Raw genomic sequence first — 12,859 nt, forward strand, 5'->3', positions numbered from 1 at the left:
GCACTCATGCATGCTATGTATTCTGAACACTAAGCACTCATTACAAGTATATACCCCAAGTATGCCCCACTAGATCTCAAGTGACATGGTGTTCTGTCATAAATACCCCAAGTATGCCACACTAGATCTCAAGTGACACAGGGTTCTGTCATAAATACCCCAAGTATGCCCCACTAGATCTCAAGTGACATGGGGTTCTGTCATAAATACCCCAAGTATGCCCCACTAGATCTCAAGTGACATGGGGTTCTGTCATAAATACCCCAAGTATGCCACACTAGCTCTCATGGGACATTGGGATTCTGCCATAAATACCCCAAGTATGCCACACTAAATCTAAAGTGACATGGGGTTCTGTCATAAATACCCCAAGTATGCCACACTAGCTCTCATGGGACATTGGGATTCTGCCATAAACATAAATTATTATGACACCAATAACACAAAAATGAAAATCAATAAAAATGATATTTTTTTGTTCCTAGTCAAATCAAATACCGGTATTACTATTAGGCCAGTTTTACAAATTTGTGTACTATCCTTGATAGGTAAGTGAGGAACTGATTCGTGTTGCTATCCTGTGGCATGAACTATGGCATGAAGGTTTAGAGGAAGCGTCAAGACTTTACTTTGGAGAGAGAAACGTGAAAGGAATGTTTGGAGTATTGGAGCCCCTACATGCCATGATGGAACGTGGACCACAAACACTTAAAGAGACATCCTTCAACCAGGTATGCTTGCCTTGATCAGAAAATTTAAGTGATGTCAGAAGAATTGTCGATATGAGAAGCAAATTTCTGTTTATTAAAATGAAAGCCAGTTAACTTTAAAGAACAAAATGATTGGCTAAACAAAGTTTTTCTTACATTGCTACATTTTATTTTCTGTAACCCTAATGTCTTGTTCATTTTGTTTTGGTTCCAATGTGAGTTTGGTTATTACTAGTATTATAAACAGCATCATAGTGCCCAGTATTCTTCAATCGTGCTGCCATATGTACAAAAGACTTCTCAGCTGTATGTATGGAACAGCATGTGTGAGGAATTTCTGTATGTATGGAACAGCATGTGTGAGGAATTTCTGTATGTATGGAACAGCATGTGTGAGGAATTTCTGTAAGTATGGAACAACATGTGTGAGGAATTTCTGTAAGTATGGAACAACATGTGTGAGGAATTTCTGCAGGGTGTATTAAAAACTTATTTATATCAAACTTCTTCCACCAGGCATATGGAAGAGATTTAATAGAAGCCCAAGACTGGTGTAGAAAGTATACCAGGTCAGGAAATGTAAAAGACTTAACACAAGCATGGGATTTATATTATCATGTATTTCGAAGGATATCTAAGCAACTGCCACAAGTAAGTTGTAGTCTTTTCATTACTTACCCATAGGATATCTAAGCAACTGCCACAAGTAAGTTGTAGTCTTTTCATTACTTACCCATAGGATATCTAAGCAACTGCCACAAGTAAGTTGTAGTCTTTTCATTACTTACCCATAGGATATCTAAGCAACTGCCACAAGTAAGTTGTAGTCTTTTCATTACTTACCCATAGGATATCTAAGCAACTGCCACAAGTAAGTTGTAGTCTTTTCATTACTTACTTATTTACAGGTTAGCATCATTGGTAGTGTTGTCTAAAAAATAGGAAGCCATAATATGTATTCTTTTTTCTCCATTTTGAAGAGTATAGTTTATATGAATCTATCAATAAGAGGAATATCACTGGAGGAATAAAGACATTTTTGTAAATGTTTGGTTCATTTCTTGATTTTACACATGTGAAGGGTACTCGGTAGTGTGTGTGATACAACTGTAAAATAGCATGCCACTCCATGGAATAAAGCCATTTTTGTAAATGTTTGGTTCTGGAGAATCATTCCTTGATTTTACATCACATACATTACGTGCAGTTGCCAAGAAACACTGACTTTAGACTTGTTCCATATTCATTGTTCAGTGGAGGTTCTTGCAATGGACATGCATTGTCTTACGGGAGTCAGCATATGTGCATATATAATATTCGTTATTGTTTGAAGCATTTTTGATTCAAGAATATTTAAACACTCAGATGTTCTGCCATCACAGAACTAATATATGTCACCCAAGCTAGTGATGTGTAGAGACTAATTCACAAACTCTTCTCTCTCCAGCTAACTCAACTAGAGCTACAGTATGTATCACCCAAACTACTGATGTGTAGGGACTTAGAGCTTGCTGTACCTGGTACCTATGACCCCAACCAACCAGTTATCAAGATCCACTATGTACAACCAACCTTACAAGTCATCACATCGAAACAAAGACCAAGAAAACTTAGCATCTTTGGTAAGTCATCTACCCATCTTAGAAATCCTGCAATACATGGTGTATGAAATCCTTAAGAGAGAACATAGGTGAGACTGATTTTGTCTGTCTTTACTTGTACAAATGACGTGTATAGTCTATAATCTATAAAATTTCTTGGACAATATTAACTTCTGCATTCAAATCTCATTTAATTTGATGACAAATTATTGTACTTACAGGAAGCAATGGTCAGGAGTTTATGTTTCTACTGAAAGGGCATGAAGATTTGAGACAGGATGAACGTGTTATGCAGTTGTTTGGATTAGTTAATACTCTACTGGCTAATGACCCAGAAACATTCAGAAGACATCTCAAGTAAGTAGCCGAGCTATGAAGGAGGGAGGAAGGAGGGAGGGGGTTGATGGGTGGTGTGTGGGTGGGTAGATGAACAACTGAACGGACAGACAGCTGGATGGATGGACAGATGAACAGACGGACGGTACGGGCAGGTTGGGGAATGGATGCAAGATGGCTTGATTAAAGGATAGATGATTTGATGGGTGGGTATTTCCTGCTACTAAATGTTTATATCATTTCTTTGACAGTATTCAGAGATACTCAGTGATTCCACTGTCTACTAATTCTGGACTGATAGGATGGGTACCTCACTGTGATACTTTACACACTTTAATCAGAGACTACAGAGAAAAGAAGAAAATACTACTCAATATTGAACACAGAATTATGCTGAGGGTAAGATGGGGTTAATTTTAATCACTGATGATTTTGCAAATCTTTTGCATAAACTTTATTTCCTATCATTTATTTCATGTCCATGACATTCAACCAATTAGATGTCACAGGTTATGATCACCTGGCTTTGATTAATCATGTGCTTTCTCTCGACCAATATGTCACCAGACTCTGATCACCTGACTTTGTGTTATTCTCTCAACCAATCCGATATCACCATGATCACCTGACTTTAATGATCAATGATGTGTTTTTCTCTCAACCAATCAGATGTCACGAGACTATCATCACTGAACATTGATTGCTATTCATGTGTTTTTCTCTCAACCAATCAGAAGGCACAAGACCAATCACATGACTGATTAGTAATCATGTGTTTTTCTCAATCACTAAATGTCACCAGATGATGATAACCTGACTTTGATGATAAATAATTTATTTTTTCTCTTAACCAATCAGATGGCACCAGACTATGATCACCTGACTTTGATGCAGAAAGTGGAGGTATTCGAGCATGCTCTAGAACACACCAAGTCAGATGATCTAGCTAAACTACTATGGCTGAAAAGTCCCAGCTCAGAGGTAAGTGTTTCCTTTCAAGTTGTGTAGACATGGTGTATGAGCTCAAAACCACCCAATTGCCATACCAGAGTACATTGAACTAAGAGGTAGAAAAACTGGAAGCCAACATTATCATTGTTATTCAAGACTAAGTACAAGCAGTCACTCACATCGATTAAACTTTTTTTCAAAAGACTTTCAAGAACTGGGTTGAACTACCAACTATATCATAGAACTTCGGATATGACAGCAATTCAAGGAGACCATCGAAGTGACATTGTTCGTTTACATCTCGTCATCAAATGATTTACATCAAATACTGTATTAGTTGTGTGCACCTGTATATTGACACTCACCTGTAGATGTATGTACATTGTTGGTGACAGCCTTGTCCAAGTTGCTGAATAGATTTTAGTGAGAATTAGAATAGAAACTATTCTGGTACACATTACAGGCACCACAGTTGTGAAAAAAACCAAGTATTTGAGCTAGGGTTATCTGTATCAATGTATGCTAGTATTAGGATTGATTATTTAGAGGTGTACACTGTAATGTCCCATAGATTTTACCATAATACTTAGATAAACCTTGGTAAAATAGTGGCTAAAAGAATTGAATCATCCAACTGTCAAATCCAAGTTGGTTTTTTATCTCGGCGTGAATCTGCTTACACTTTTGATATCATATTGTTAACTGTGAGGTCATGATAGTTTTTGTAAATTTCTACCAGGTATGGTTTGATAGAAGAACTAACTACACAAGGTCATTGGCCGTGATGTCAATGGTTGGCTATGTACTAGGACTTGGAGACAGGTAGGAGACTATGTCTTAAAATGAGGGTGGGCAAGGAGGGGAGGTGTTATGTACAAGGTCATTGGCTGTGATGTCAATGGTTGGCTATGTACTAGGACTTGGAGACAGGTAGGAGACTATGTCTTAAAATGAGGGTGGGCAAGGAGGGAAGGTGTTATGTGCAAGGTCATTGGCTGTGATGTCAATGGTTGGCTATGTACTAGGACTTGGAGACAGGTAGGAGACTATGTCTTAAAATGAGGGTGGGCAAGGAGGGAAGGTGTTATGTGCAAGGTCATTGGCTGTGATGTCAATGGTTGGCTATGTACTAGGACTTGGAGACAGGTAGGAGACTGTGTCTTAAAATGAGGGTGGGCAAGGAGGGAAGGTGTTATGTACAAGGTCATTGACTGTGATGTCAATGGTTGGCTATGTACTAGGACTTGGAGACAGGTAGGAGACTATGTCTTTAAATGAGGGTGGGCAAGGTGGCATCCCATACAGTTTATATCATTTGACAATATGACTTAAAAAGATTAATTTATGAAATTTTTGTGTGTGTATGTAGAAAATAGTACATGAAAATAAATTGATGATTATAATGTACGACAGACATTAAATTATTATGTAACAAGAATTCATCACTGACTGTGTAATGTGTTATTTTGTATATTGACAGGCATCCATCAAATCTAATTCATCACTGACTGTGTAATGTGTTATTTTGTATATTGACAGGCATCCATCAAATCTGATGTTGGATAGATTATCAGGAAGGATTCTTCACATTGACTTTGGAGATTGCTTTGAGGTCAGTGATTTTATTCACAAAAGAAAAATCTGTGCTTTGGAGAAAATAGATTAAGATATGTCATGCCAGGCACCCTATTTATTGATTGACTGACTGATTGATGTAGAGAGACAGAAAGAGAAACTTGTTGACGCAATGGACCTGCATCAAAATAATTTGAGTGTATACTTTATATGATTATAACAGCTATAATAACAATGTTATAGTAAATGTATACATTTGATTGTCTTGGCATTTTTATTTTAGGTTGCTATGACAAGAGAAAAGTTCCCTGAAAAAATACCATTTAGATTAACACGTATGTTGACAAATGCCATGGAGGTAGGTAAAACCAATCAAACACAGCTTTTGTCAGAAACACTGAGTGGGAATGGTTGGAGGGTGAGGGGAGTGCAGTAGTGGATGAGGTTGATGATGAGAGTTAGCGAGGGGAAGATGAGGTTGATTTTGGAGGTGGGGGCAAGGGTCTTTTGTGTGGTTGGTTAATTAGAGTGGAGAGTTAGGATGATTCAGGCAATATGTTAAGATAGGGTGAACGTCAGTGAGTTGGGAGGAAGGTAAGGGTTAGTTGGATGGAGGATAAAGGTGACTGAGGTTGTGGTTGTCGTTGTGGTTAGGTCGAAGGTGAGGGCAGTGCAAGCTACTACAAAATAGGATATTTTAACAATTTATCTACATTAAATTTCATACAAACTTGACTACTTTCAACCAACCATTACTGAGATTTGTAAATTTATGATTGTAATTTTAATTTCCTCCATATAGGTTACAGGCATTGATGGTAATTTCCGTATCACCTGTGAAAGTGTAATGGAGGTATTGCGTGAAAATAGAGACAGTGTTATGGCTGTATTAGAAGCATTTGTATATGATCCATTGCTAAACTGGAGATTAATGGACAGTAAGTGAACCAGGACATATATCTATGTTGACTGCTAACCCTTATAGTGAACCCTAACACCTCCATTAACCTCTGACCTCTACAGTAAACCCAGACTCATTCAGAGTTGTGAGCTCTACAGTGATCTCTACTCTCTCACATGAACTTTGACCTGTACAGTGAACTCTGACCTTTGAAAAAGTGTAATATTTCTGAGCTGATTATCACTAAATTATTCTAAGAAAATTGACATTACAGACAATTATGTCCAGAGTTAGATGCTGTTATGTGAAATTTGCAAGTCGCTCATACTACTTTAACAGTACACTCTTTGACATTTAAGACTTCAACAGTGAACTTATTCTTATCACCTCACCATTCTCCCAAATTACTATTATAACAATCACCCCACCCTCCACCACACTCACACTCTGCATGAATCACCCTCACTCTCCACTCAAACAAACTGTCACTTGTCTGAAATTCATCAAACTTTAAGACATTTATGAGTCAGAAATACTAAATGATGTATTATGTCACAATCAGTAGTCAGTTTTGTCAATGTTTAATATTGCATTGTTTAACAGCATATCCAAGATATGTTTCAAACTTGTGATGTTATTTTAATTGCAGTGTTTAACAGCATATCCAAGATATGTTTCAAACTTGTGATGTTATTTTAATTGTTACATTAATCTTTTATATTTGTCTTTTCTCCAATTTTAGCGGGAGCTCCAAAGGGAAAGAGATCCAAAGGAAGGAGTGATACTATGTCAGCTGCTGCAAGTCATAGCGCCACCACAGGTGGAGGTAGGTTAAAATCCATAGTTGTTGGTAACTGAGTGGTTAAACCATTTGCCTCTTACCATTGCGGCCAGGGTTTGAACCCCATTCAGGGTTTGATTAAATTTACCATGCTGTAAGTAAGAAGAGTGTCATTCAGTTTGACTCTATCGAACAACATAGGTTTCCCCTGGGGGTACTCCGGTTTCCTCCTACATTAACACTGAACCCATGAGGGGTGGCCCTCACTGGACTTCTTGGGAGAGAAGTGTTTAACGTTTATGTACTTTTATCATTTCAGATTTACTAGAGAGTGTTGAAGTAGACAGTGCATCTCAGAAGAAGCAAGGCACCTATCCAGATTCAATGCAGTCATATGGTATTGAGCATATTTTTTCATTTTCACATTTTTAGTAGATGTAGATAAGGTTGAAGCAAAATTTTAAAATTTAATATTTCTATGGGTGATATTTGTCAATTTTCTCATGACACAACCAACAGGGAGGGAGGGAGGGTGAGAGAGAGACAGTGAGAGGGGAGAGGGGGAGATGGAGAAAATATATTATTATAAATACAATAACTTAAAGTTAATTGTTGTTGATATTACAGAAAGTGATGCTGGAGTTCCACCTGAAGCCTTGAATAAGAAGGCAATATCGATCATCAACAGAGTTAGAGATAAACTTACAGGTAGGTATTACTATATCAATTATCAACTGCAAACTATTTGAATGTTGACTGGTCACCAGGACAAACATCTTATATCTGTTTCCTCACATTTGTCTTCTGGTGAAATAAAATATACAAATACTGTGGTGTCTCTATTTGTATCTGTGGTGTCTGTTGTGAAAAATGACAAAAGCCACACGGTATTATAGTAGTATCACATATGCTGCTGTGTCATTGATAGTATTTTACACGTTATTTATTTCAGGTCATGATTTCAAAGGACATGACCAACTAGATGTACCAACACAAGTTGAATTACTTATACGACAAGCAACATCACATGAAAATCTCTGCCAATGTTACATTGGATGGTAAGTTTAGTACTGAGTACTGTCCATATTGGTTAGTACCCACTATAGCCCTCTTCAGGTCAAGTCATTAACAGTACTGTTATTTCCAAATGTCTGCTAGATATTGTGTTCACTATACAAAATGTATGTGAAAGTTGAAAGATAAGTATTTTGAAGAAATCAGTTTTGATATTACATGTCACATATTTATGCTATAATCTTTCTTTCATAACAGGTGTCCATTCTGGTGAGGAGTGATTTGGCTGTACTGTTGATATCACCATGGTTGTGTACAACCAATCAGATTTACCATATGTACTATTATATCACTTGAGAGATTACACTGCAAGTCAATGCATGACTAGTCAGAGATAAGCCCAGAGACTTGGCGTTTACAAGTATACTGTAGTTTCCATTACCACAACTAAACCAGACTTGATTCACCTGTGCATACCATGGTAGTTGAATGTTTATTTATTTTAACTGAATACAATCAAAAGCTTTTCATAAAATTCAAGCCTGGCATGCAATTTCCATTTCACCAAATGTTGCATGTTGATAGCCAAAGTTAGCATCAGTACAGTAATCCATCACAAATTGACAGACTCTTGTAATTGGATATTTCCTTCAAACACTTACCAGTAATATTCAATTATATTGTTGGGATGTAATAACATCTTTAATGTTTAAGGGGCATTTAGAATTAGGACAGCATTCAGTGGTAGTTCCAAAATCAGAGCAGATTTCAGTGCTTACTGGATCTTGAACTGTAGATGTTTTGGCAAACACATTTTTCTATCGAAACTGAAAACCAAGTCTCTGGGCTAGGTATGTACATGTACTCAACAATATGATTGCTTTTCTGATTCAAAACTTTCATATTAATGTGTTTTGAAAACATTTTTGATCAGTTTCTTTTCTGACAATTTAATAAAATTATTTTAAAAAAACTATCCAATACAAGTTTGCCAGAAATGAATCTAATTATACAGTAGTAGAAGAGAACCAATGAAATCACCTCCACGGTGAGACATCACTGGATTGTTGTTAGAACCAATGAAATCACCTCCATGGTGAGACGTCACTGGATTGCTGTTAGAACCAATGAAATCATCTCCATGGTGAGACGTCACTGGATTGTTGTTAGAACCAATGAAATCATCTCCATGGTGAGACGTCACTGGATTGCTATTAGAACCAATGAAATCGCCCCCATGGTGAGACATCACTGGATTGCTGTTAGAACCAATGAAATCACCTCCATGGTGAGACATCACTGGATTGCTATTAGAACCAATGAAATCATCTCCATGGTGAGACATCACTGGATTGCTATTAGAACCAATGAAATCATCTCCATGGTGAGACGTCACTGGATTGCTATTAGAACCAATGAAATCGCCCCCATGGTGAGACATCACTGGATTGCTGTTAGAATTTTAAGAAAATGGGAAGGGGTGTATGTAAAAGTATCACACAATCAGAAATATATACTGAGTATTGGGGTTATCAGTAATTGACCTTTCATGACCTTTGACCCTTCTGGGTCATGAAATTAGACATTTCAGGTTGGTGATATGAAGGTTACTGAGTTGTAAACACACTGTATGTAATTACCAAGAATAAAAATACCAAAAGTTAAAGGTCAACTTTCAATGATTCTGTCAATTCTTTCAGTCCTTTCCACAGCAGATATGAAGACAAAACAAATAAAAATTGGTCAGTTCCCCTGACTGGATCACACTGTGTGTACATGACTTTTATTGTGTGTTGTATGATATGCAAATCACAGTTCAGCATAGTGAGTCCTTGTGACAAGCTACTGAATAAAACAAACCTTGTATTTACTATGGCTGAACATAGAAAATTGTTTGGGATAAAAACATATCAGTTTCCAAGAGTGATATTTCCCGCAATGTTTTTTCTGAGTAAACTTGCAAACTGTGTAGGAGCTACAACTAAACCAAGTTGATGTAGTAACAAGAATTCACTGATCACCGCAGTGAGTAACTTTCTGATCATGTATTCTTTGCATTTCAAATTACTTTGATATGTACAAGTAATTGAAGTGTTAATATTGATTGCATATGATAATACGATGCATATTCAGTTAATAAATAATACTTATTGAGATCTCTTTTTTCATGATGATTCTTTATTTGAATATTAAAAAGAAAAGAAAAGCTGTGTTCTGTATGAGATGATAACCTGGCTGAGTGATTGCAAAACAGTCAACAGAAGGCATATTAGTAACTGGGATTTTTTTTAATCTGATGGGGACATTTTCCTTTAGAAAAAGCTTTAATAAAATAAATTATAAACTCATAACATTTAGAGATTATGACACTAAAAAATCTGAGTCTCTCATTAATATTTTTACTGACACCAAATTTAATTCTCATACACCATATATATATATATATATAGGAAGTCAGTGGTAAGATTTGTCCATAGTACAGTGCTCGATACGTCTGCACGTATAACTCGGTCAGTATCAATCTGCTAAGACAGTGCTCTATACCGCAGTGGCAGAGCGTAATAGTTTATAGCAAAACTATATATACATACATACATACATACATACATATATGTATATATATATTTTACCGTAGTCTGGCCAGAGCTGTCCTTGGTTAACCTCAGGCTGATCAGACTGTACAATAACCTTTAAGTTGATTTACAGGTTGGCTAAAGTCACATGTCAAGAAAAGCATTTATATCTACTCATAAATCAGGATTGGCTTGACATAAACAAGACATCAATCAAATTCACCATTTGCATTAATGTCAATAAATATAAGTGCCTGTCTAAACCTACCGATAACATATCTTACTTGACCTCCATTTCAAGAATTAATTGTTGCTATGGTTACAATATCTCTATCTCTCTGAATTCAATTCCGTTCTCTTTTAATGTGTCATTGACTTCTCTATCGAAGTATTCATTTTGTGCGACGGTAAAGTAACTTTTCCAATCTCCAATGATCCCCTTTCTCATGAAATTCTTCACTTCTTGTGACTGTGCGACCTTTGTTCCCGCAGACTTCATCGAATCGAACGAAGTCGTTTCAACCACCTGTTGTATTTTCTCCTCCTTCAGCGGTCGTCCTAGAAATTCTGCGATTTTTCTGATGGCAGCTGCGATGTCTGCTTTCATTTCTTCATAAGTGACATGTAAAACGTTGTCATCTTCACCAAGTTTACGCCAAGCAATAAGATGTTTGTGATAAGGGCCGGCGTAAACTTTCCCCTCCACAAACTGCGGTACCGTTTCGTCCCAGTTAGCAGCTGCCCATGTACCCTTTACAAACTCCTGGCCAAAATAATACCAGGAGACGCACAAATCTTTAGGGTTTCGTGCAATGTAGATAACTTTCACCTTCCTTTCTTTGAAACCCGTCTGTGGACGCATAACTTCATATGGAAAATGCGACCGAAATAACCTTGGTGAGGGCATCGCGTCGATCTGCTCTGCCAGAGCTTTTCTCCAAGCTGGTCGAATACTTTCGATGTCTGGTCGTACAACAGTCCATTCTAGGCACGAAGCATCGCATACACCGTCCAGTTTACACACCCCCCAGTCGTCGTACATATTCATGACAACATGCGATAGCCAGGTAGTACCAGACTTCATGAAACCATTCACGATGACGTCGCCTTCTTTGTAAGTTAACACTTCTTCAGATGCAAACTTTTCAACCTTCTCTTTAACGAAGTCGTTCGGACAGTAATATCCCCTGACCCAGTAATTATCTGGTGTAACAGTTTGTTTATTCGCAGCTGCCATATTTTGGGGTTACAGTGCACCGTGAACTGTACTACTGCCAACTGAACGATTCGTATGACCTCTGCTTCTAATAAACTCGTCACAATATTAGAGTGACACATTTACACAAATTGACCTTGTATTGTACTGTCAGCCAAGTATTATTGAGGTGTTGATATAGGTTCGATGGTGGGAGGGGGAGCGAATGTAAACGGCGGCGGTGCGGTGCATGCTATCCTGGGACCATGGAAGTATAACCCACCAACACAGACAATAACTTGTCTGTGGGGTAAACGATAGTCAACCCTATCCCTGAATACATATGTATCACCATGGATAGATCCATGGTATCACACAGTCCATTGACCCGTGGACTCGGAGAGGTCAGCATGGGATCTAACCCCTGCCTGCAGTCCTAGACTTGGGCACCCCAGAAAACGAAATGTTGTCATATATGTAATGAGCATTGATTTATAGCAAACGCGTGATATACTGTATACAGTACAAGCTCAGATGTAGACAATAGTGTATATAGTGGACTGAGGTCCAAGCCAATACATAGAAAATTGGGTCATTTTCGTCAACAGTCATCGACGGCCAAGGTCACATTCCGGGGGGTCACATATCGACACGACGTTGGATCCGATTTGCATCAATGGATCCAAGAAAGATGGACTTTTAATAGTTTTCATATTTTTCCTGAATTTTATGCTTCATTTTCTTATTTTCTTTATCATACGTATCAAGTAAAGTTTTAAAATTTACCATAATAAATTATGGCTACATGCAATGTACCGTCTATTATGAAATTTGCATTGATAGTATTGTCAGGTTATCATATGTGTAAATCCTGGGAACACAAAGGTTCAAATAACCAAAATATATATTCACTAAAAATTGGTCCTATAATACTTAGAAAAAATACTGTGTCTGTTAATTAGTGGTTAATCTGTAGCTCAGACAACTATAGAGAAGTCGCCGATCGGGCTAAAAAATGTAAACATGTACCAAGAAGGTCAATTCAGGCAAAATAACGAAGGTAAAATAGCAATGAACGATTAGCCGACATCTACATCGACACCCAAATTTCATACGTCGTGTCGTTACGCCCTCATCGGTATTCTGAGAAAGGACTTGTTCGACGTTCGCAGAGTTGACCTTTTTTTCCTCGGAGTGTCTCGTGACCGGCGCCTGTCTGTCA

General features: G+C 37.5%; 2 protein-coding genes across 2 annotated transcripts in view; one reads left to right on the top strand and one right to left on the bottom strand.

Moving 5' to 3' along the window:
- LOC144451554 (serine/threonine-protein kinase mTOR-like) overlaps positions 1-9,904 on the top strand; it is a 109,220-nt gene extending 99,316 nt beyond the window's left edge. Inside the window, exons 42-56 of the mRNA XM_078142431.1 lie at positions 549-731; positions 1,227-1,361; positions 2,158-2,332; positions 2,533-2,668; positions 2,899-3,046; positions 3,506-3,628; positions 4,338-4,420; positions 5,138-5,210; positions 5,457-5,531; positions 5,976-6,111; positions 6,817-6,900; positions 7,175-7,252; positions 7,483-7,563; positions 7,808-7,913; positions 8,128-9,904. Of these exons, the coding sequence (XP_077998557.1) occupies positions 549-731; positions 1,227-1,361; positions 2,158-2,332; positions 2,533-2,668; positions 2,899-3,046; positions 3,506-3,628; positions 4,338-4,420; positions 5,138-5,210; positions 5,457-5,531; positions 5,976-6,111; positions 6,817-6,900; positions 7,175-7,252; positions 7,483-7,563; positions 7,808-7,913; positions 8,128-8,143 (1,632 nt within the window). The 3' untranslated portion in view covers positions 8,144-9,904. The remainder of the gene's footprint in view (positions 1-548; positions 732-1,226; positions 1,362-2,157; positions 2,333-2,532; positions 2,669-2,898; positions 3,047-3,505; positions 3,629-4,337; positions 4,421-5,137; positions 5,211-5,456; positions 5,532-5,975; positions 6,112-6,816; positions 6,901-7,174; positions 7,253-7,482; positions 7,564-7,807; positions 7,914-8,127) is intronic.
- An 857-nt stretch (positions 9,905-10,761) lies between these two features.
- On the bottom strand, positions 10,762-11,679 carry LOC144451682 (sulfotransferase 1E1-like). The gene has a single exon (XM_078142580.1). The coding sequence runs from the start codon at positions 11,677-11,679 to the stop codon at positions 10,762-10,764; it is 918 nt and encodes a 305-aa protein (XP_077998706.1).
- Positions 11,680-12,859: the final 1,180 nt, after the last annotated feature.

Source organism: Glandiceps talaboti, chromosome 21 (assembly GCF_964340395.1).
Source record: "Glandiceps talaboti chromosome 21, keGlaTala1.1, whole genome shotgun sequence".
Classification (NCBI taxonomy): Eukaryota; Metazoa; Hemichordata; class Enteropneusta; family Spengelidae; genus Glandiceps; species Glandiceps talaboti.